Source organism: Coenobita brevimanus, chromosome 97, assembly GCF_032717465.1.
Source record: "Coenobita brevimanus isolate Jiangsu-jjx chromosome 97, ASM3271746v2, whole genome shotgun sequence".
Classification (NCBI taxonomy): Eukaryota; Metazoa; Arthropoda; class Malacostraca; order Decapoda; family Coenobitidae; genus Coenobita; species Coenobita brevimanus.
Window position 1 is genome coordinate 8876309 of NC_137050.1, and position 24862 is coordinate 8901170.

Sequence of the window (24862 nt, forward strand, 5' to 3'; positions counted from 1 at the left end):
CTTCTAGGCCAATTGGTACAATTTCTAGATCCATTCAGTCAACATTTCTCCTCTATATTTCAATTTACTGTCACTCACTCCAACAATCTGTTGATGCTTTCCCTTTTTGGACTTTCTTCAGTGCCTCACACACTTCCATCCTACTGACTGCTTTCTCCTGTCTCACTTTTCCCAGCCATTCCCTAGCAACTTAGCACTGGCACCACTTTCCTTCTCAGCATTCAAAAACTTTTCTTTTAACATGACAATCCTATGGCTGATTCATAAAAGCTTATCATAACTCATCTTAAATGTCAGGACCAACTGCCTAGCCCAAGGCTTCTACGCTCCTCATGGGGCAACGTAGGATTGGATAATGGATGGATGGATGGATTCTTTTGTCCTACCAAACTCATCTGCTGAGTACAGTATAGCAACTGCATGCTCAGCAATATGAATAAAAAGTAGCAGTAGTAGTAATAGCAGTTGTTCCGTAGGCAGTCTGGCCAAACAGCCTCGAGTCCCTAAGAAAGGCCACAGCCAAGACCAGGCTTTCCAACAGAGCTCTCAAGGAGTGTATGTTGTGTTGTTGGTGTAGGTGATTGTGTGTAATGCAGTCTTCCATAATGTGCTTAATAGTATGGGGTGCTGTGTTGCATCCTCGACAGGTATCAACGATGGAGTCATCTAGCCTCTTCTGATAACTTAAGAGGGCTGGATAATGCCCACATCTTGGGCCTGGCCAGGTGGGCCCTGTCCTCATGAGAGAGATAGGATTCAGGACAGTGGATATTAGGAGGCTGTGCATGCAGCTGTGTGTTGTCTTTAAGCGACTGAACGGAGCAGTGAGTGATTTGAGTATGGATTTGCTCTTGGAAGCTGGTCTGAGGCCGGCAAGGGGGGAGAGATGACAGTGTTTGTGTATGATATCGTGTGCTGGGTGTTGTTTTGATTTTCCTTGGTGTGTGTGGATGTGCTGCCATGTAGTGAAGTGGATGGTGTGGGTTTGTGGAGGCTGCTGCGAGAATCTGGGTGCCTCTCATGTCTAGATGATCCTTGACTTTGAGGACTTTGGTTTCTTGGTGTAGGTGGTCTGTGGGTGAAGTTGCTGTGCAGCCTGTGGTTATTTTTAGGGCATTGTTCTGTATGGTCCGTAGAGTGTTGTAGTGTTTTAGTTAGGTTAGAAGCCCAAGCACGGCTTGCATAATTCATCACTGAACGTATATACTGTTTGTATACTATGGTGGTGGTTTCCTTGTCGTGTCCAAATGTTGTATGGGCAAGTGACCTCAAGGCACTGAGTCTTGGTGTTATTTTATCTTTAATGTTTGTGATGTGTTGTTTAAATGACATTGATGTATTGTATGTTACACCAAGGTGTGTGTGTGGGGGGGGGTTATGGTGAGGTGTGGAATGTGACTGTGTTCTGCTGTCCAGTTTGTGAGACAGGTCACTGTAGATTTGGATGGGGCTATTTTGAGCCAGTTTGTGGTGAACCATTCGTGTAGTGTGTTGAGGTAAGGTTGGAGGATGTGTGCAGCTGTGTCTGCGTTTTGGTGTGTACATGTAAGTGTTATGTCGTCTGAATAGGAAGCTATGTGTATCTGTGGTGTGTGAGGTGTGGGTATGTCATGCATGTATGGGTTACAGAGTGTAGGGGACAAAACAGATCCTTGGGGGACGCCATTTGTGAAGTTTCAGATGTTCGAAGACTGACCAGCAAATGTTACATGTGCACATCTGCCTGCTAGGTGGTTTGCCAGCCATCTTTTTGTGTTATTGTGCATGTTTGTGTTGAACATTTTGTTTGTAAGGTCATGGTGGGGCATGGCATCAAAAGCTTTAAAAGTGCTTAATGTGTCCTGCAAATCGAAAACTATTAATATATAGCAGTGCAAAACAATATGGAGAGATTTTAAAATACAGTAATTTATTTGTATCTCCCAGACAATGGGAATGTACTGTACACTAATGTTCATCCGAAAATGGTATAAAATATAAAATGAACTGAACATATAACCCTGGAACATGTACCTTAAGAGAATGTCTCAAAAACCTGCACCTCAGATGCATATAAACAGTTTCTCAATTGCAAGGCCCAGCACACTACAAGATCAGAGACCGTAATATTTGACCATGACTGGGTATAGCAAACGAAAAATAATATAAATGCATATTCAGAGAGCTGAACACAATGCAAATACAGTATTATTTATATAAAAAAAAGTACCATATATACAACAGCTACCTCAAGAAATATTTCACTATTAAAACAAAAAATATTCATGCTGGGTGAAATCCCAGTCTCTACATACTACTCCATGGAAACACATCCTATAATGGTAACATTAAGATAAGAATGGCCATTATTATCTGTTTATACTTCAGATCTGTAATTGCCTTAACTGTAAAGACTGGCTGAAAATGAAGACATGACAAACATGAAGATACTGTACCAATAGAAAAATGGAACATATTACTTCTTGTATCACATAAGCTCATTCTTATGCTAAGGAATAGTTCTATTTAGACTACATGAATACGAAACATCTAACCAAGAAATATGAAACATCTGACCATGAAAATATATTTATGGTTGTTAAATCCATACTCTTAATGGTCTTCCTCTATTTATTTCATTCCCAAGGTGGTGGCAAGTCATATACTTCTTCCAGTACGGGCTCCAGTTTTTGGCTCCGCTTTTCTGGAATGAATAGGTCAGTTACAGTATGTGAGCAGATAATGCATTTCATGTCTGGGTTCAATTACTTAAGCCTACTTCACACAAAATTCAAAGAAAAAACTGTCTTGTTTACAATATAATCAGCCACAACAAGTCTGCCAGACTTCTATGCTCTATCAAATAATACTACTCTCTCCAAAAGTATGATGAGGTTATCACTTGGCCTTAAAGAATTACTGTACCATAACTGCCCATGTAATTCTGTGCCATCTACTTGGGTAGGATCTAACAAAAAAGACCTTATTGTAACCTTTTTAAACAGCAATTTCTAATCATCCCAGACCACTTCTCACACATGCTCCTCAACCATGTCTGCATCTCTTGTGTGATCTCCTCCTACAATCCACTTCAGTACATGAATATTCTCTACCAATATACTTATTTTGTGAGATGTTTTGTTGTTAAATGGATGAAAAATATTGTAAGACAGTCTGAATATATGAGTACACCTAGAGAATGCAAGAATGCTAATTCCTCGATAGTGGAGTACAATAAAATCTCGATATAACAAGACTTCAATATAGCAGAATTCGCTTTTATCAAACTGGAGGAGCCAACTGGACTAAATTCTTATGCATTAGGAAAAGTCTGATAAAGCCAGAAGGAGTCTGCCTCTTGGAATAAACAAATAAACAAACAAACAGAGGAGATACCATAACATTAGCCCCTCCTCCATTCTTTCCTTTCCACCCCGTCTTTCTCCCGATAGACACACACACACACACACACACACACACACACACACACACACACACACACACAGGTGAAAGTGAAGGTGAAACTGAAAATGAAAACAAAAGTAATCATGACAGTGAGTGTAAAGGTGAAGGCAAACGAGAGCATAGAAGTGACTATGAAAGTAACTGTGAATGTCAATGTCGCGAGAGAGAGAGAGAGAGAGAGAGAGAGAGAGAGAGAGAGAGAGAGAGAGAGAGAGAGAATAAATACAGGAATGACAAGTGGCATTCCCCTTCACATAAACAAACGAGGGAGATAGGCATAACCTTGGTCCCTCCTCTCTCTCTCCTTCTATATTCACTTCCTCTCCTTCTCCCGGAGAGAGAGGTGAATGTGAAAGTGAATGTAGGTGAAGGTAGTGTGAGGGTGAAAGTGAAGGTAGTATGAAGGTGAAAGAGAAAGCAAAAGTGAAAGTGAAAATGAAAGTGAAGGTGAGTGGTCAAAAGTGAAAGTGAAGGTGGAAGGTGAAGGTGAACGTGAAGGTAAAAAGTAAAAGTGAATGTGAAAGTAAGGGTGAAAGTGAAGTCAAAAGTGAAAGTGAAGGTGGAAGGTGAAAGCGAAGGTGGAAGGTGAAAGTGAAGGTGAAGGTAAAAGTGATTGTGAATGTGAAAGTGAAGGTGAAAGTAAAAGTGAATGTGAAAGTGAAGGTGAAAATGAAGTCAAAAGTGAAAGTGAAGGTGGAAGGTGAAAGTGAGGGTGAAGGTGAAAGTGAAAGTGAAACTAAAAGTGAAGGTGAAGATGAAACTGAAGGTGAACATTATTGCCAAAGTGAAGATGGTGAAAGTGAAGGTGAAAATGAAGGTGACGGTGAAGGTGAAAATGAAGGTGAAAGTAAAGGTCAAGGTGAAAATGAAGATGAAAGTGAAGGTGAAGGTGGAAGTGAAGGTGAAGGTGGAAGTGAAGGTGAAGGTGGAAGTGAAGGTGAAGGTGAAAGTGAAGATGAAGGTGAAAGCGAAGGTGAAGGTGTGATGAAGGTGCAGGGGAATGTGAACGTAAAAGATGGGAGGGTGAAAGTGAAGGTGAGTGAAATTAACTGTAAAGGTAAACATGAAAGTGAGAAAGGAAAGTTGCAAGTGATGGTGAAATGGAAATTCAAAATGAGTGATAGTGAGTGAGTGAATGTGAATGTCAAAGTGAACTGAAAGCAAAGGTACAAATGAATGGGAAGGTGAAGATGAAGGTGACAACAAGACAAATATATGTGAAGTAAAATGAAAGTGCCCAGTGTGTGTGGGAGAGGGAGAGAGAGAGAGAGAGAGAGAGAGAGAGAGAGAGAGAGAGAGAGGGGCATTGTTGCATTTTACAGTCATAATCTTGCCAATTCTGTACTTTGCCTGTTTTCCAATATATTGAAAAAAGATTAAAGAAGGCACTCCAATTGGGTTCAGCCTGTGCAGGTTTATATCCAGGGGATGGTATGGGTTTACTGCTCACGTAATGCCACTCACGGATGAGTGAGGCTGGTCACTGTCATCTTACATAATGTCAGGATGATGGATCATGGTTGGATGAATGCAGTACTGTAGCACTGATATATATATATATATATATATATATATATATATATATATATATATATATATATATATATATATATACTGTATGTGGATCATAGTTGGATGGATGCAGTACAGTAGCACTGATATACTTTTATATATATATATATATATATATATATATATATATATATATATATATATATATATATATATATATATATATATATATATATATACTGTATATGGATCATGGTTGGATGGATGCAGTACAGTAGCACTGATATACTCATATTATATATATATATATATATATATATATATATATATATATATATATATATATATATATATATATATATTTAAGGGATTCATAATGCCAAAAGCCCAAAGTTTGTGCTGGGGGGAGAGCATGGCTTTCAGATGAGGTGTCTGGTATTCTGACTGTTCAGATATGGCAACTCATTCAGCCATACACTAAGAATATTATTATTTATTAAAGTGCAGAGGTAGGTGGGGGAGCTCATCATCCTCTCACTTGATGTAGTGCTGCTCTCGGGTGTCTGCCCTTTCCTCTCCTCCTCTCCTTCTTTCCACTTCTGTCTTTCTTTACTTCATTCTTTCCTCGTCCTTCTGCCTACAGGTGACTTTCTTCTGTCTTTCTTTCCTATGGGTGACTCTACACTGAGTGACAAGCCAAATGGTTTCCTGTACACCAGGGAACCATTTACTACACTAGATGGTAGCCATATAGCCAAATTATGGCGCCTGGTGGTTTAGTGGGTAATTACAGTGCTCCAATCGGATTGAGCCTGTGTAGGTTTATATCCAAGGGACGGTTGGGGTTTATTGGTCATGTAATGCCACTCAGGGATGAGTGAGGCTGGTCACTCTCATTATAAATGTCAGGACCAACTTGCCTAGCCTCGTGTTCCTACTCTCCTCATGGGGCAGTGTAGGATTGGATGGTAGTGAGCCTTACATAAAGCCAAATGGACATCTAAGTGAATGGTTCACGATCAGTATGGGCATGCAACAAGGTTGTGTGATATTCCCATGGCTGTTCAATGTATATATGGATGGGATGATGAGAAAAGTAAAAACATGAGTAATGGAAAGAGGGTTGGCATTGGTAATGAATGGTGAGAGATGGAATATCTCAAATTTCTTGTACACTGATGATGCAGTACTGCTTGCAAAGAATGGACAAGAACTCGGTAGACTAGAGCTGAGTTTTGCTGATGTCTGTGAGAGTCGTGGCTTAAGAGTAAATGTAGAAAACAGTAAAGTGATGGTTACTGAGAGAAAAGGTGACTCCCAGTGTGATGTTACAGTGAATGGTGAGACACTGGAATTAGTGTGAGTGTTAAAATACCTGGGTATAGTGATAGAAATGAGAGGAAAATGTGCAAATGGAATGTACAGTAACACAAGGAAGGAAAGCAGAGTGACAAAAGGAAGGAAAGTAGCTGGTGCTATGAAGGCCTTGATAAGAAAGAGAGGCTTGAGTGTTGCAGCTATGCAAGACTTACATGAAGGAGTGTTAGTGCCAACTTTAACATATATACATGAGACTATGGTGTGGCATGAAAATGAAAAGTTAGGAGTGACTGCAGTGGAGATGGGACTGCTGAGGAATGTATGCGGAGTGCAGTGAGTGGATAGGATACGAAATAACGTGATTCGTTAGAGATGTGGAGTGTGGAATGAGGACATCTGTGGACACCAGAATCTAAGAGAGTGTACTGAGCTGGTATGGTCATGTGGAGAGAATGTACAATAATAGAGTGGTGAAAAAGGTATATCTGAACGAATCTGAAAGAGGAAGGAGGCGAGGTAGGCCAAGGGGAAGGTGGAGGGATATGGTGGATGAGAGTGTGAGGAAGAGAGATATGGAAGTTGGTAAGGCTAGGAGACTGACAAGAGATGGAGCTGGCTGGACAAATGTTGTGAGAAGAAGTGCATGATCAGGGATTTGGCACCCCATTTTAACGTGACCGCGTCCGGACTGACTCTATCGGATACTTTTATGTAAAGCTACAGAATGTGGTGAATGGTTTTGGCATATCAGATACTGCAAGGATTCCAAGGGCTTGAATGATGAATGAATGGAAGCGTGGGCCAACTTGGGCTGTCCGGATGTTGCTACTCCTCACCCTGCCCTTGGATGGGAAAGGAGGTCCAGATGATGATGACGATGATAATGATGATTAAAAATGAGTATGAGATGTGTAGACTGAAATGAGAAGAGTCAAAAGCAGGAGACCAGCTACAAATATAAGAAAAAGGAGACAGGCTGGTACCACTTATGTGCATATATATTTAAACTTTCCCCCCCCCCCAGCAAAGGCACTACGGGTACTAAGAATATTTTGTTATTTATTAAAAGTGGGTGAGATGTGTGGGCGGAAATGAGTAAGAGTTGAAAGTAGGTGACTAGCTACATATGTAAGACAAACGAAACACTTTGGTGTTGCCTGCATGCATATTATACGCAGAAAGGAAGAGAGGTGAAAAGATTAGCAGGAGAGTGTAAGAAGAGAGTGGATAAGGAATTTGGAAAGAATTTGTGTGTAAAGTGGAGGAAATGTAAGAAAATGTTCTGGAAAGAGGTACAGACAGTTAGACAGGGTGATATGGAAATAAGTTGGGGAGTGAAAAACTAAAATGGTACATTGCTAGTGTTGAAGGGAGAAAAAGTAAACAGATGGAAAGAATACTTTGTGGCATTGTGGAACATAGCGAATGAAAGTAGTGCAAGCACAAGTGGCTGGGGAATGGCTGGGAGAGGGAGGAAGGTGAGAAGACAAGAATAAATCAGTAGGATGGAAGTTGTGGAAGTAATGAAGAAAGTCAAAATGGGGAAAGCCCCAGGAATTGGTGGAGTGTGTGGTGAAATGCTGAAGCATGGGGGAGAGATAGTAGTAGAATGGATGTGGAAGATGTGCAGATTGGCCTGGGAGGAAGGTAAAGTCCAGGAAGATTGGAAGTCATGTATGAGTATTCCCCTGTACAAGGGGAAAGTGGAAAATGAAGTGTGTGGTCATCATCAGGGCATTTTTCTTCTTAGTGTATTAGGAGAAGTATATGGTATGATACTTACTGACATACTCTGGGAAATAACAGAGGAACTAGTTGGAGAAAAACAGGGAGGTTTTAGGAAGGGAAGAGGTTGTGTAGATCAGATATTCATTCTTAGGTCTAGGGAAAGAAGTTGTATGTGGCCTTCATGGATTTGGAGAAAGCATATGACAGGGTGGATAGACAAGGAATGTGGAAAGTGTGGAAAGTATTAAGAAAATATGGAGTAAAATGGGAAGTTGTTGAATGCAGTGAAGGGTATGTATGAGGGGGATGAACTGAGTGAATTTTTCTATTTGAATTTGGACTGAAACAGGGATGTGTCATGTCCACATGGTTGTTTAATCCGTATATAGATCGGGTTATAAAAAGGGTACAAAACAGGGCAGTGACTGTTGGAACAACCCTAATTAGAGAGGGCAGTTTGGAAACTTCCTGTACTGTTGTTTGCAGATGATTTTGTGTTGTTAAGTGAAGACACAGGGGAACTACAAGGCTTGGTAAATGAAGGAGCGTGTGTGAAAAACGGAATCTAAAGGTGGATGTAGGGAGTACTAAAGTTATGGTCTTCGAAAGAAATGAAGCCAATGAATGTACAGTAAGGATGGATTAGGAGGAAATGAAAACTGTCTATCTATCTATCTATCTATAGCCCGATGCCCTAATCCCGCAATGGGTGGTTGCAGACAAAACGCTCCCAAGTCGCTCTGTCACCCACCATTTGACTACCCTCCCCCCAACTCACTTCCCCCTCCCTCATATACCTCTAAACTCCATCCCTCCACCTCATCCTCGGTATTCCCTTCCCTCCACCTCACCTACGTACACCCTCTTAGTCAGTCTTTCATTCTCCATTCTCTCCACTTGTCCAAACCACCTCAGTGTATTTCTCCTAATCTTCTCATCCATATCCACCCCGCAACGTTCTCTCACTTCTTCATTCGTCAACTTGTCCCTCCATGTCACTCCACATGCTCCTCTCAAGTAACTCATTTCCACTGCTCTCACTCTTACTTGTTCCCCTCTTCCAAGGTCCATGCCTCGCTTCCATACGTCAGAGTAGGGATCACAATGCTATCATGCAGTGACTTTTTAACTTCCATACGCACCTCCCTATTTCTCATCACTGCTTTCAGCGAACCAACAACCTTCCTTCCCTGCTGTACCCTTTCATGCACTTCATCCCCCAAAGTTCCATCCTTACTCATCACACTACCCAAGTACCTGAATGCACTCACATTCTCCATATCCTCGCCATCCAACCTCACCGTGCATTCTGTGGCTTCATTCCTCTCAAACACCATAACTTTACTCTTGTTTACATTACCTTTCAGATTCCTCTTCCTACACACCGTCCCAAATTCATTCACCAAACCTTGCAACTCCCATTCATCTTCACTCAACAATACTGTATCATCAGCAAACAACAACACTTGGGTAGTGTGATAAGTAAGGTTGCAAGTGTATAGGGTGCAGTGCCTGCAAGTATACAACAGGGAAGCAAGGTTGCTGGTTCTTTGATAGTAGTGTTATGGAAGAGGGAAGTGAGTATGGAAGTAAAAAAAAAAAGTTGCTGGATGACAGTACTGTGATACCAACCCTAAAATGTGGATGTGAAGCTTGGACCTTGTTGCAAGGACATAAGTCAAGAGTGAGAGCAGTGGAAATGAGTTATTTGAGAGGAGCATGTGGAGTTACGTGGAGAGACAGACTGAGAAAGGAAGAAGTGATGGAGCGTTGTGATGCAGATGTGGATGTAACAGAAAGCGTTAGGAAAAATACACTGAGGTGGTTTGGCCATGTGGCGAGGATGAAGAGCGAGAGACTAACGAGGAGAGTGTATGACAGTGAGATGGAGGGATGGAGTGGTGAAGTATATGAGAGAGGGAGGTGTGAGCTGGGAGCTGGGCAGTGAATTGGCATCAGACAGGGCAATATGGAGGCGAATTTGTTTGAGGTCACCTCCTACGTGATTGAAGCATCTGGCAATAGATAGATAACTAGATTTTATTACACTGTACTTTTCACAGGAGCTGTAGGCACAAAGGATATTTTGTCATTCATTAAAAAGAGAGTACAATGTGTAGATGGAAGTGAGCAGAGCTTAAAGCAGGTGGCTAGCTACGAACATATAACAAAGGAGACAAACTGGTGCCTGCATGCATACTTATGTACACACTTTATTATTTTCTTCAGAAAGGCACTAAGAATATTTTATTCATTAAATGTGAGAGTGAGATATGTACAAGGAAATGAGAAGAGCTGAAAGCAAGGAACCAGTGGACTGACTGAAAGATACTGCCAGTAACATCTAGCAAAAGGTGGAACTTTAATTAATTAATTAATTAATTTATTTTTTGCCTGTCTTGGAAATACTATAAAAAATAATTCCTGGCTGAAAAAAATCTGCTCATAATAAAACCACCTGCAAAAAATCCTGTCAATAAAGAGAGAGTCCTGTATGACATACTATTTTTTTTTTTTTTTTAAATAACAGAATGGAGGAAGGAAAAAAAATGAATAAAAAAAATAATCCATACACCAGATTACTGGTGACCTCTGTTCATAAAACATCTGTAACAGTTAGACTTGAACAGCTGTGGGTTGAAATTTGGAGGGAAACAACTCTGAGAAAGAGAGTTCCAGAGAGATGCAGTTCAGGGAATGAAAGAATTTTGATAGGCAGAAGTTCTGCAATATGGATGAGTAACATTCCAGTCATGAGTGTTACCAGATGCCCGTGTAGCACAAAGGCAGGCATGGAGAGGTGGCACCACAGACGCAACTTCGTCTGAGCATTTGCCAAAAAAATATCTGTAAAATAATGCAAGGTAGGCAACATTCCTTCTTACTTGCAGGGGAGGTAGTTTATTTGTAATGGCAGGGTTGTTAATAATTCTAACAGCTTTGTTCTGAATTCTGTCTAGTTGTTTTAATGCAACCTCTCCACATCCATTCCACAAGGGTGAGTAATATTCAAGCTGAGAGTCCACATGACTCTTATAAATTATAGCTAACTACTCATAAGCGAAGAAGTTACGGACTCTGTACAATAATAATTTGGTTAAATAATACATTTTCTCATAAAAAAAAAGAAGAAAAGTAAATTGTTATGGGGTTAAGCTTAAATGCAATAAAACATAAAATATGAGGTTATACAATAAGGTAATACTGTACAGGGTTACTGTACATACCTTCTACTGGTGTCATCACTGTGAAGGATCTTGGAGGAGAGCTGGGTATGCGGTATGAGCTGATATCAGGTTGTTTCCATGCCCCCCAAAAGTCTACTAAGCTGGAGATATCTTGTTTGGACAGCTGGCAATCTTGTGGCAGCAGATCAGAGTAATCTGCAGAAAGTATACTGTATCCATACAAAGGCTATTTCATCATCCTTAACACTTACACATTCTTTTTTTTTCTGTTCTTGAAGTCTAAGGCTCACCTGGACATGAACCCAGTGGACTGCAGGAAACTTGCTACTTAACCTTGGCCCATTCATAGATCTTTCTAGAGATTATTTTAAAGGACTGTCAAATGCTGTCAACTCTGCTGCACCAGGTGATTAAGTGTGCAGTGGTGCTTGATGCCAGTTGTATTTTGTATTGATAAAGTGTGACTGAGAGGGGTGACAGTTACATCACAGCACGGATACGTGCAGTGGGTTACTTCGGGAAGGGCAGTGTCTGTTCATCAACCACCAAGTTTTCTAATATATTTCTTACCTTTTATATTATTACTATTCACTCAAGTGCAAATGGGATTATGCTGCAAGTGTTGACTAAATTCCAAAGTCACTGCAACACAGCAATCTCATCATGATCATGCCTTGCCAGTTAGTTGGTGCGATATTTAAAAAGTTCGGTTTCTTTTGGAAAGACTTCGTATATGCTGACACGAAAACAGTCCTGCACTGTACTGCCTAACCAACAAGATGCACAGCAATCATAAATCTCACCACCTCCTTATGGATTATTTTAAGAATCAAAGATAAGCAATAAGAGTATGACAGAAACATGTCATGTTACATAGAATGTGCACTTCACCATAACCACTTATCTGGACTGAAACTGGATACTGCTCTTTATGGCTACTGGCCTTTCTGGACAAAAGTGGACCTGTATTCTACTAATATATTTCATTATTAGGTACCAATATGTGGTAGGTGGGGGCACCCACCAACCACTCACTCGATGTAGTGCTGCTCTCGGGTGGTTGCCCTTTCCTCTCTTCCTTCCTTCTTTCCTTCCTATTTTTTATGACCTTTTTTCCTTCTTTCTATCCTTTTCCTCCTGTCTACGAGTGACTCTACACTGAGTGACAAGCCAAATGGTTTCCTGTACACCAGGAAACCATTTACTATGCTGGGTGGTAACCATATAACCGAACTATGGCACTTGGCGCTTTAGTGGGTAATTAAGAAGCTCCAACCGGATTAAGCTTGTGTTGGTTTATATCCAAGGAGTGGTTGGGATTTACTGCTCATGTAATGCCACTCAGGGATGAGTGAGGCTGGTCACTCTCATCTTAAATGTCAGAACCAACTTGCCTAGTCCCAGGTTCCTATGCTCCTCACGGGGCAACACAGGACTAGATGATGTATGTATATGTATTAGGTACCAATTCCAACCATTAACGACAGTACTATAAGTTTAAAAATTATGAAATAATACCACTTATCATAAGCTCATACTACCTGGTTCTAGTATTAGTTACCAGTTCAACCGATTCTATCTATCTATCTACAGCCAGAAGCCATGATCCCGTAAGAAGTGGCCATTTGTCTTTGTGTTAGCTGTTTTATGGGGAGGGGAACTAACCCTCCACAAACCCACTTGTTGACACATAAGGAATACATATGGGTTGGTTATATGATTTCTGGCTTACAGGAAACCATTAGGCATCACTCAATGTAGTCACTTGAAAAGGAAAGAAGAGTAATAAAAAAGAGACAGGAAAGATGAGCGAAACAGGGAGAGGAGAAGGCAGACACAGAAAATGTATGATAAAGGTGAAGTAAGAAGTAGGCAGCACAACATCAATTGAGTGGATGATGGCTGCCACCATCTATCACCAAATTACTAATATAAACAAAAAATGTCAAAATAACAAGTAAAATAAAGACCCAACATATTTGTGCACTAACCTTCTGTTTCAGTAATTTCTGGGATGAACTCCAGTTCTGTGTGTGACTCTACTACCCTGTGAGGGGTTGATTTCCACACGGCTGAAAGGAATGATAGTTCTGTACAAGTACGTTAAAATATATATACTGTATATATATCTATATATATATATATATATATATATATATATATATATATATATATTTTTTTATGCTAAGAAGGAGCCAAAGGCCACGAGTCCAAAATAACTGTTCCTTCCAAGAGAAAAACAAAGTGCAAGAGAAAGCCAAATTCAAGATCCGATCATTTTGAGATGCCTGGACACACTTCATCTGAAAGACTGGAGATCATAGCTAGCAGGAAATAAAGACAGAGGGAGACAGTTCCAGAGTTACCCTGTTGCATAAATGAAGGACTGGGAGTAACTGTTAACTTTTGCATTAGAGAGCTGGACAGAAAAGGGATGAGAGTTTGCTGCTAGACGGGTGTTACGCGCCCGTCGTAAAGGTGGAGGAATGCAAGCAGACAGTTCAGAGGAGAGGAGCAGTGACCATTGATGTAGCGATAGAAAAGAGATAAAGATGCAACAGTGTGGCGAATACACAGACGTTGAAGGGAGAAAAGCCACTGACTCCATCCTACTGAGAAGAGCTGCATGTGGGGAGCCTCCCCACAGTTATACCCTACACAGGGGTGGATAAAACCCGTGTATAAAGTCAACAATTGTGCAGGGGTAAAGAAAGATGGAGTCGGCTTAGCACACCTAATCTCTTGGAAGAAAATTTTACAAGAGATGTAATATGATCTTTCCAAGATAAGACCTTAGTGAATGAAACCCCAAGCATGTTCAAGGATGATGCAGGATTAAGCTGAATATTATTAAACATTAGTCAGTACACCTGTGGAAGATTTTGTTGGGTTGATAAGTGTAAGAACTGAGTCTTTGATGCGTTAAAAACAACAACAATATTATTTTTACCCAGTCAGAGATACGAGCCAAGTAAACATTAGGAGTGCCATAGCCTCATCCCTTGTTTGCTGAAGTAACTGCTGAGATGGACGTTGCAGGAACCGAATGGAAAGGTGAAGGGTGGAGTCATCAACGTATGAGTGGATAGGGTTAGATGTACAGCTTAGAAGGTCATTGATGAATAAAAGAAAAAGAGTTGGTGATAGGACAGATCCCTGAGGAACACCACTGTTGATAGATCTAGGAGAAGAATGATGGTCGTCTACAACAGCAGCTATTGAATGACCAGAAAAGAAGCTATAGATGAAGGCACAGATAGAAGGACAGAAACTGTAAAAGGGCAGTTTGCAAATTAAAGATTTATGCCAGACTCGATCAAAAGCCTTTGAGATGTCAAGTGCGATGGCAAAGCTTTCACCAAAGTCCCGAGAGGAGGATGACCAGGAGTCTGAAAGGTAGGCGAGAAGATCGGCAATGGAGCGTCCCTAAGAGAACCCATACTGACGATCAGAAACAAGGTTGTGATAGGAAATGCTTTAAAATTTTCCTATAAAGAACTGACTCGAAAACTTTTGAGATACAAGGGATGTTAAAGCAATTGGATAATAGTTAGAGGATTGGGAATGGTCACCCTTCTTTGGGACTGGCTAAATGAGAGCAAACTTCCAGCAAGAAGGAAAGGTACAAGTTCATAGACAAAGGCAAAAAGAGTTTACCTAGGCAGGGTGTAAGCACAGAGGCACAGTTCTTGAGGACAAAAGGAGGGACTCCATCAGGCCCATATGCCTTTTTAGTATTGAGGCCTGTGATGACAGAAAATATATCAGCTGAAGAGATTTTATTGTCAGTCATGAGGAAGTCAGAGGGGGGAAGTGATGGAGGAACAGCACTGAATCGTCTAAGATGGAATTGGAGGAGAAAGAGCGAGCGAAGAGATCTGCTTTATCAGTAGAAGAAATAGCTACAGAACCATCAGAGTAGAAAAAAGGAGGGAAGGATGATGAGGTAAAGTTGTAAGGTTTAAGGCAAGATGCCAGAAGGAGCGGGAAGAATTCGAGTTGGAGAGTTGAGAGCATTTAGTACAGATGAAATTATTTTTAGCTGGGCAAAGAACAGACTTAGCACGATTCCAGGCAGAAACGTAAACAAGATGTGATTCAGGGGTGGGTTGGTTCCAGTACCTTTTATAGGCCCTCCCCTTGTTGCGGACAGCATTAGAACAAGTGTGATTAAACCAAGACTTTCTTGCATTAGTCAAAGGATATGAGAATGGAATGTATGCTTCCATGCCCGAGAGAATAACCCCCGTAATGCGCAAGGCACACTCAGGTGGCTCCCGGCCATGGAAGCAATAATCATTCCGGGGAAAACCAAAGAAGTACTGCCTGAGGGCCTCCCAATTTGCAGCTCCAAAGTACCACAGACGACGTTTCTTTAGAGGGTCCACAGGCCGTACTGGTGCGACAGGACAGGTTGAGGTAATAAGGTTGTGATCGGAGGAGCCCAATGGAGAGAAAAGATTAACGGTGTAAGCCAAAGGATTAGTTGTAAGGAAGAGGTCAAGTATGTTGGAGCTCTCTCCAAGGCAGTAAGGGATACGGGTAGGGTGCTGTACAAGCTGCTCTAGGTCATTAACAATAGAAAAGATGTAGGCTAGCTCACCAGGTGGATCAGTGAAAGGAGAGGAAAGCCAGAGGTGGTCGTGAACATTGAAATCTCCTAGAATGGAGATTTTGGAGAAAGGAGAAGTGTATAGAATGTGTTCCATTGTAGAAGTAAGAGAGTCAAAGAATTTTTGGTAGTCAGTAGAATTAGGGGATAAGTAAACAGCACAGATATATTTAGTCAGAGAATGACATGAAAGTCGAAGCCAGAGTGTACAGAATTCAGAAGAACTGAGTTCAGGAACACGAGAGCAAGAGAAGTCGTTGCATATACTGTATATACACAAAAACCACCTTTGGCTTTGAAATGAATAGAAAGAAAGTAGGAGGATACTTAAGGGTTTGCTGTCAGTTGCCTCAGACAGCTGAGTCACAGTTAGGAAATGAAGGTGAGGTCTAGAGGAGGAGAGGTGGTGCTCAACAGAGTGAAAGTTAGAGGAAAGGCCGCGAATGTTGCAGAAACATAGAAGTGAGTCAGACAGTGGTTCCAGGCAGCTCAAGTCATCACCGGGAGAGGAATGAAAGGTGGGGGCATTTATGGTCCCCCCCTGGGGACTCCGAGGCTGTGTGATGAGAGGCCATAATTTGTTACTTAATTTTGGAAAAGGAAGTGTAGTGTGTACTGTGCATGCAGTTTGGTACTGATAGTTAGAGAACTTGTATTGGAGAGCATGCTGGCCTACTTTCCAATTACTAAGACACTGAAAAAATTCAGCAAAGGGGGATGGTCAGGAACTAGTCCTGAGGGCTGATGAAATGGGAGCTCCAGCTCTCCCTGTCATACATACATATATATATATATATATATATATATATTCAAGGTAGGTGGGGACACTCACTATTCACTCACTCGATGCTGCTCTCGGGTGTCTTCTCTTTCCTCTCCTTCATCCTTCTTCCCTTCCATCCTCTTCCGTCTTTCTTTCCTTCATTCTTTCCTTGTCCTTCTGCCTACGAGCGACTTTACACTCCCTCTTCTGTCTTTCATTCCTTCGTGCTTTCCTCTTCCTTCTGCCTGTGGGTGACTCTACACCGAGTGAAAAACCCAAATGGTTTCCTGTACACCGGGAAACTATTTACCAAGCTGGGTGGTAACCATATAACACAATTTTGGCACCTGGTGGTTTAGTGGGTAATTACGGCGCTCCAATCGGATTAAGCTAGTGAAGGTTTACATCCAACGGGTGGTTGGGTTTATTGTTTATGTAATACCACTCAGGGATGTGCAAGGTGGGTCACTCTCACCTTAAATGTCAGGACCAACTTGCCTAGCCCCGGGCTCCTATGCTCCTCATGGGGTAATGTAGGACTGGATGATGGAAGGATGGATGGATATATGTATATACAGTAATCCCTATACCTTCCGGACACCCACTTTCCGGACACCCCACTTACCGAACATTGTGGGCCTGGACCCTCGGAACCCAAAAATGGCCAAAAAAAAGACAAAAATCCCCCTAAAAATCCTATTTTTTTCCCCACCCGTAATTTGAAATTGACACGCGGTGCCAAATAGCTGTTACACCATGGACCCTTCACCCCCTCCTTACTCCCCCCTCCCCCCTCCCTTCTCAGGGTTGCCATTTGGTATTTTTCATTACCAAATGTGGGCCAATTTGGTAATGAAATATTTGTTTGGTAATGAAAAAGAATAATGCAACCCCAAACAGATTTTTCACATGTGTGAGGATACAAAGGATGGAGATGGTGGATTGTTTGCTCTCTCTGATTAATCTGCTAGCCTATATAGCATGAAAATAATCAACATGCTGTTAATTATAAGATGAGTGATTACATGAATTTCCACTTGTTTATATAATCGGTGAAGAATAAATGCTAGCTTTACAAATTTGGTATTGAAAAGTTAAATTTGGTAATGAAAATTGAGGAGTTTGGTAATGTGGCCATTGCGATCTGGCAACTCTGTTACCCCATCATCAACAGTCATAGCCTCACTCCGATCGAGAGTAGATGCTTATCGTAATGGAAGCCACATGTGCTCGTTTTTTTGTGAATAAACAGTGAATAAACTGCAATACCTCGCCACTAGACCACACGGGAATTTACAGTGTTGTGCAGTGTTAAGAAATTAGAATTTAGAGTGCAAAGGATTAACTGTGGAGTGCAAACTGGCAGTTGAAACCAGTCCAGGAGCCAGGGACTTGTTGTAAGTACCCAGAATGTTTAATATTGTATAAACTCACCTCTAAAACCTCATTCTCTGGTTCATTTGCATTTATTTGTCTTTTATGTCCCTTATTGGTGTGATTTGGGTCTTAAATAGGTGCTATGCATGTCCAGTAGGGAGTTGTATAGGTGTTTTTCTATGTCAGGGTAGGTTTGGGTCCATAAGTACAAGTCCAGGAGGCTGGGACCCACTTTCCGGAGGGGACCACTTTCCGGACACGCTTTTGGCTCTATTACATCGGAAAGTGGAGGGATTACTGTACAGTAGTTCGTTATAGTGAGGTCTTACCGTGTGTATATATATATATTTATATATATATGTACAGTAGAACCTCAATTTTCCAGGAACCATGGGGAATTCAAAATGCCAGAAAAACGATTTTTCCAGAATATCGATTAACACCCATTTCCTGTTGTCTTACACCGTACATTATAGACGAAGCGTGACTTGCATATACAGTAATAATACCACATACAAAATAATTAATGTAATAATACATCAAATTAATGTAACATGTGTATATGTATTGCACACAATGTACAATAATCCAGTAATGTGTAGTGTGTGCTCGCACATGACTCGTCGATGCTCCAGTAGGCTGCATTAATCCACCTCCTAGTCCCAGCCCACCCAAAAGCCACTCAACCTCAACTGTAATAATTTTACTAAATGTCAAATACAACTGTATAATGAATAATAAACTTATGTTTACTGAACTAGTACTGTCAATGTTAAATGTTAACCACTGCTAAACTTACTGTATCCTTCAACTATGATATGTACATTTTTGTCTTTTTTTTTTTTTTTTTTTTTTTTTTTTTTTTACATTTTCCCTTTGTTTTCTTTTTTACTGTATTTACAGTACATAATCACTCATCATCATCACTTATCACCATCACATCATCCACATCAGATTCCAACATTGTAAGTCAATTCGCCGTCAAAATATGGACAATTCCCCATCAGGACAACTCCCCGTCATTCTATAAACATACATATTATTGATGAATTGATACTTTAATAACTAATTTACAGGGGGATCTATCAAAGTCTATGTTCATTCAATAGTGCAGGCTCTGGATATCATTTATAAGTTGCACTTTTAGACAGTAATTAAATTGTTTCTACCTCGCTGTAGTTGACTTTGAATTTATTCTAGTGTCACTCATAGCTGTCTTCATAAATTTCCATTGGTACTACAACATCCTGGGTATATTTTTAAATGACTTTGAAGAGATACAAGTACTGTACTAAAAAACTAGTGTACTTGCCAAATAAACTGATATGTAAATAAATGACAGGGAATCGTCCTGACGGCAAATTGACTTGACGGCGTATTCTCTTATCGGTAGGTGTACCAGGAGCCATGCTGATATTCCACCAAATATTATGGAAAATTGCGATAAAACAGCGGTGTCTTGCGGTGTTTACACTGATAACCCTCAAAACAATGGCGGGGACTGCGGTGATGCGTTCTGGCGATGAAGGAATGAAAACATTCGTGTGGGATGGTTGTGCGGTGAATTTGAAATGCCAGTTAGGTCCTGGATTTTCCCCGGTTGATTGATTTTGGAATTTTTCTTTAAATTGTCCGGTTTAGTGCCAATTCCGGTTTATTGGCTCGTGGATAATTGAGGTTCTACTGTATAATATATATATTGTGTGTATATATATATATATATATACACACACACACACTCAAACCTCGATTTAAGGGACTAAATGGGGAATCAACTTGTCCCATACTTGAAAATGTCCATTGTTTTACCATATAAAAACAATCTTATTATGAAATGCAATGACTGTTTCACTTACCTTATTTATATGATTAGGAATATTATTTTACTGGTACTGTATAAAGAAACATATTAATGTGTACAACCTAAATATTACGTATCATTTTTGAATGACCTTGTCCATTTGTCAGGTAGAATATGGAGCCCCTTAAATCCGAAATCCCTTAAATGGAGGTTTGAGTGTATATATATATATATATATATATATATATATATATATATACAGGGTATATATAAAATTATTCCTTTGGGGGTCATGAAGGGGCTGATGCATGGGAGGACTTCAGCTGAGCTTCTGTAGCCCAGATCATTTAAGCTGTAAAAGAGAACTCTAAATTCTTAGCAGCATTTTACATGACGGGAAAACTTTCAACTACCTTCAGGATTTGGACCATGGCATGTTCGGATACTGTTTCCTGTAACCACAGCTCTACTATTGTACTATCAATATAAATACTGTATGGCAAAGTCTAACAAATCATCCTAAATAATCACTAGTCTTCCTTGACAATATTCAGTGCTAGTTAACCACAGGAGTATAATTTTCTGCACTAAATACGGTACAGTAAATACGATATTGTAAGTGCCAATAAACTACTACCAACTCTTTTATCAGTATTACATATGTGATTAATAAGCCAAACTTGTTTTGCTGGTAATCATTTTCACTGTAATTGTTTTATTCCCCCCTCTCGATTGAAAGGTTACACGTCAAAATCAAAAATTAAGTTATGGGTACCAGCATATTCCTCTATCCTTTCCCAACATCTTCAGGAGCTCATAACTGACAGACACACCTCGGAAAGCACTGAAATTCTAACTGTACTGAATGAGTAAAGCAGGCAACAGACTGGCCTAAGTGTAATGAACAGGGGCGATGATGCATCCCTGGCCTAACCAGCTAATTAGAAACTAATAATCTGTCATATGATATGGCACACTGTTATGCAGACAATAAGAAGCCATTCATCATGCAGTACAAAAATGATTAATAAATTGAACATTCTTTCCATATGAATAACTATGCAATGCTGACAACCTGAAAACTACAACACATCATTTGAGGGCATGTGTGATATGCATCATGTGTTGGGCTAACAACTGAACTTACCAATTTTTCATTCTTCCCCCCCAAAAAAAAATGTGACTCATGACGTAAACAAACAATGTGAAGGGATTTACAGTTTTCCAGCCACTCTCCCAACTCATCTAACCCCCAAATGAGTTACTCTATACAGTCTCCCATAACTTTTGCTCTTGAATGTTTTAACATTTACTTGGACTATACTATGGTTCGGCATATAATGATCTATAAACTGGCACACCCAAACTTGCAGCAGGAAGTCCTAATGATACGGCTAACAGATTAAGCTTTGTGACATTTATCTGTCTACATAAACTACATACAGCGATCATTCGATTATCTGACTCGTAATTTAACCTTTTGACCGTGTTTATTAGATAAGACTATGACTATGGTACCTAATACTAGGAGGTCAAATATACATTTATTACAGTACTGGGCTGTTGTTGTTGTTATCTGACCCCACTGCCTGGTTAAGCAGACCTGTCCACCACAGGTAAGAAACTGCTTTTGTGGAGCTGTCCAGCAGTACAGTAAATTACATACACCATACAGGGATCCTGCACCTCCTTGTGGTAGACAGCACCTCACCGGAGTCAGACCAGAGTCCTTTCCAAGGTGAGGTGCAAAAAACTAAGAGGAGCTTTGGCTCCCAGTTGGACGCCAAAGCTGCTACACTCAGAGTAAACAGCGTCACTAGATGTTGGCTCCACTTCTGCGCCAATACTACTAGGCTATTAACCCCTTAACTGCGGGGCGTCACTTTCGTGATGCTTGGGAGCAAGGGATCATACCGCGGGGCGTCACTTTTGTGATTCTGTGTTATTTTGAATTCACCCGGGCTTTCAAGTGGTGGCTTGTATCATCTATCAGTACTGCCAATGTCCAACACTAGTCAGCACTCCTAATCTCATCTGTACTCCCATCCATTGTTGACAATTTAGCCATTTCTCCCCGTTCTTGACTCCCCTCCCTACCCCCCCTCCATTACCCTATCCTCTCGCCTGCCCGGCCGTGCTACGCTAAGTAAATTTTCCCTGGAATTTTTCACTGATTTCATCCATTGAAATAAGCCCTATGCCCTATTCTTATACCAAATAATATATACAAGAAAGAAATAAGGTAAGTGAGAGTGCCATACACCTTGAATTGGCTAATTATCACCTGAAAACACCTCACGTGCACTCGTTTGCTAATTTTCACTGTTTATTTCCCCTTGAAATATGCTGTATCATCTATTTTTGTAATAAAAATATATATAAGAAAGGAAGGGAGAAGCCTAAGTGATATTTACATTCACCTGGAACTACCTAATTATTGCAGGCCACCACACTGTATTCTACGCTAAGTAAATCTTCCCTGGAATTTTCCACTGATTTCATCCATTGAAATAAGCCCTATCCCCAATTCTTATACCAAATATTATATACAAAAAAGAAATAAGGTAAGTGATAGTGCCATACACCTGGAATTGGGTAATTATCACCTGACAACACCTCACGTGCACTAGTTCGCTAATTTTCGCTGTTTATTTCCCCATGAAATATGCCGTATAATCTATTTTCGTAATAAACATACAAACAGTATAAGGAGGGAAGCGAGAAGCCTAAGTGATATTTACATTCACCTGGAACTACCTAATTTATAATGTATTGTCTAGATTTCCTGCCAATCATTTCACTGCTATATATTAACTGCTGTCAAGAGGCTGACGTTGGCAGTAATGCATTTCCCTAGGTAGGCCACCACCCCGGCCAACCCTTATCAGTTCACTCTCATCTTCCAATGTGTAGGTACGTCTGTTTGCTCCTGCTAACTTCAGCCACTTTTCACCCCCATGCAAAGGGCCCTGTGACCTTTACCCCCTACTACACCTTGTGTGGAAAGAGGTAAAGGGCTGATAATTGATAAAAGAGTGACTACGATCTTTCTATTGAGTAAAACAGTGCAAGTGGAATTGCAAATAATGTGTAAATAATGTGTAAACAGCAAGTGAAAGTAATGAATGTAAATATACATGAACAGTGGAAAATAGTTTTATAAGTTACTTCAAGTGACAGTGCACAACACAGTGTAAATAAAATAGAAATATAAATAATGTAAATAAAATAGAGAATGTAAATAGAAATGTAAATAAGTAGTATTATCAGAATACGAGTATATACCCTAGGAGTAATGAAAGTGAAAGTTTCACTCTAGCATGTATGAATACTATGAGTTATGAGAGTGAAGGTGAAAGTGACATTCACTCTCAATGCTAGTATACAGGACGAGAAAGTGAATGCTACGTATTTTATTGAAAGAAATTGAATCCCTACAGTGACAATAAACTAATACTACTGAAGGAAATTATGGATAAAGACTGTAGATATATATGTGTTATATAGTAATAGAAATATAAAGTGTGAGGGGTTTTATGAATAATAAATGACAATACCAACAGCGAACTAGCGCAAGTGGGAAGGTCATACGCGCTCGTAATTTTCATTGCTTTCACAGTGGGTTTTTTTTGGAGTATGGATCCCAAACTACTTGATAATCATAGAGTAGTGTTTATAGTGTTAATATCTGGCTGTGGTAATCATATTACGAGTTGTCGGGAAGTCTAAAGTGGAGACTTCGTTACCCAACTTCAGATGTCTCCACAAGTCCTAAGGTAATCGACGAAGGCTCAACAAACATCCCAGGAGAAAGCTGAAGGTATGTGCCATATGCATATGTATTTTAATATTCTAGGACTAATTATTGATTTTTGGCAAGCATGTTGGAGCCTGTAAAAACGAAAACGAGTCTGCCAGAGCCCGAATAACCCCACGGGACACGCAAAACATTGGGAAACATGCCTGTGGTGTTAACCCGTACAGCGTCGCGGTGGTATATATACCACCTGAGCTCCCAGTGACTAGAGCGTCGCGGTGGTATATATACCACCTCATATTCGCGCACTTGTAGTAAGTCTTTACATGTCGTGACAGTGTGAACGCGACCTTCTATGAACACCATTGTTTCATTCCACTGTCTCACTGTACAACCTGACCCCTCCAGGCCTCCCTTACCCCCTCCTTGGCCTACCTAGGCCATCACTCTGAGTTGAGCTTTTACGCTGTCAAGATGTCTCAAGCTCGTCGTTCCGGTCTCTCCCAAGAAGAAATAGACAAAGCTCTAGACGATACTGTATCGTCTAAGATGAGTGAAAGTGTGGTATATGCTGATAGCGATGCATCATTAGTGGATAGTGATAGTGAGGATGAGTATTTACCTCCTAATAACAATAAGTACATTTTTTGAATAGTATACTGTACTTCAAGCGTTTTGGTTGCTTATGTAAGCATTGAATACGAAAATGTAAGCCTAGAATTGTCATAACTGCATTTTTATTTTCCCCCACCAAATATACGTAAAATCTCTGAAGTCTACGGGATGGGAACGAAAAGTAAGCATTCTTATATACGAAAAAAAAAAAGTATTTCCTTGTGGATTTGAGTGACTTGATCTGTGAAACTCATTTTTTTTTTTTTTTAACCTATTTATTAGTATTCCTTTTTTCCAAATACCTTACTTTTCTGTTACAGTAACTTTTCTCTAATTTCTATACCTTTCATCTGCATTTTATGTTACATTTTTATGCCTACAATATATAATATATCAAGATATGTATATTTTGTGAATAGTTTAGTCTATTGTAAGTATTTTGGTATCTTAGACATGTGTAGTAAATGGATAAGGCTTACGAAAATCGTTGCTGACTAGCCGCGACCGAATTATGTAAGGGCTGTAAAACTCTATGGGGGGGGGAACGTAATTTTCGGCAATGCCCGACATGGGGGAAAAAAAAAAATCTTCGAGTTGAAAACGAACGTTTTCATGAATGAAACTCATGTTTTTTCAGCATTTCTGACCCATCTAGCCAATAAAATTTTTTTCCATAGTCCCGACGCTGGGCATGTACATATAAGCCAAATCGGCCGACGCTGTACGGGTAAAAAAAAAAAAAAAA

The 24862-nt window shown here is 40.2% G+C and overlaps 1 protein-coding gene across 1 annotated transcript in view; it reads right to left on the reverse strand.

Annotated features, from left to right (window-relative positions):
* Window positions 1-2545: 2545 nt before the first annotated feature.
* Window positions 2546-24862, reverse strand: part of LOC145413807 (uncharacterized) — a 33119-nt gene continuing 10802 nt past the window's right edge. Inside the window, exons 3-5 of the mRNA XM_080283469.1 lie at window positions 13184-13264; window positions 11232-11387; window positions 2546-2683 (exon numbers count right to left, since the gene is read on the reverse strand). Of these exons, the coding sequence (XP_080139595.1) occupies window positions 2616-2683; window positions 11232-11387; window positions 13184-13264 (305 nt within the window). The 3' untranslated portion in view covers window positions 2546-2615. The remainder of the gene's footprint in view (window positions 2684-11231; window positions 11388-13183; window positions 13265-24862) is intronic.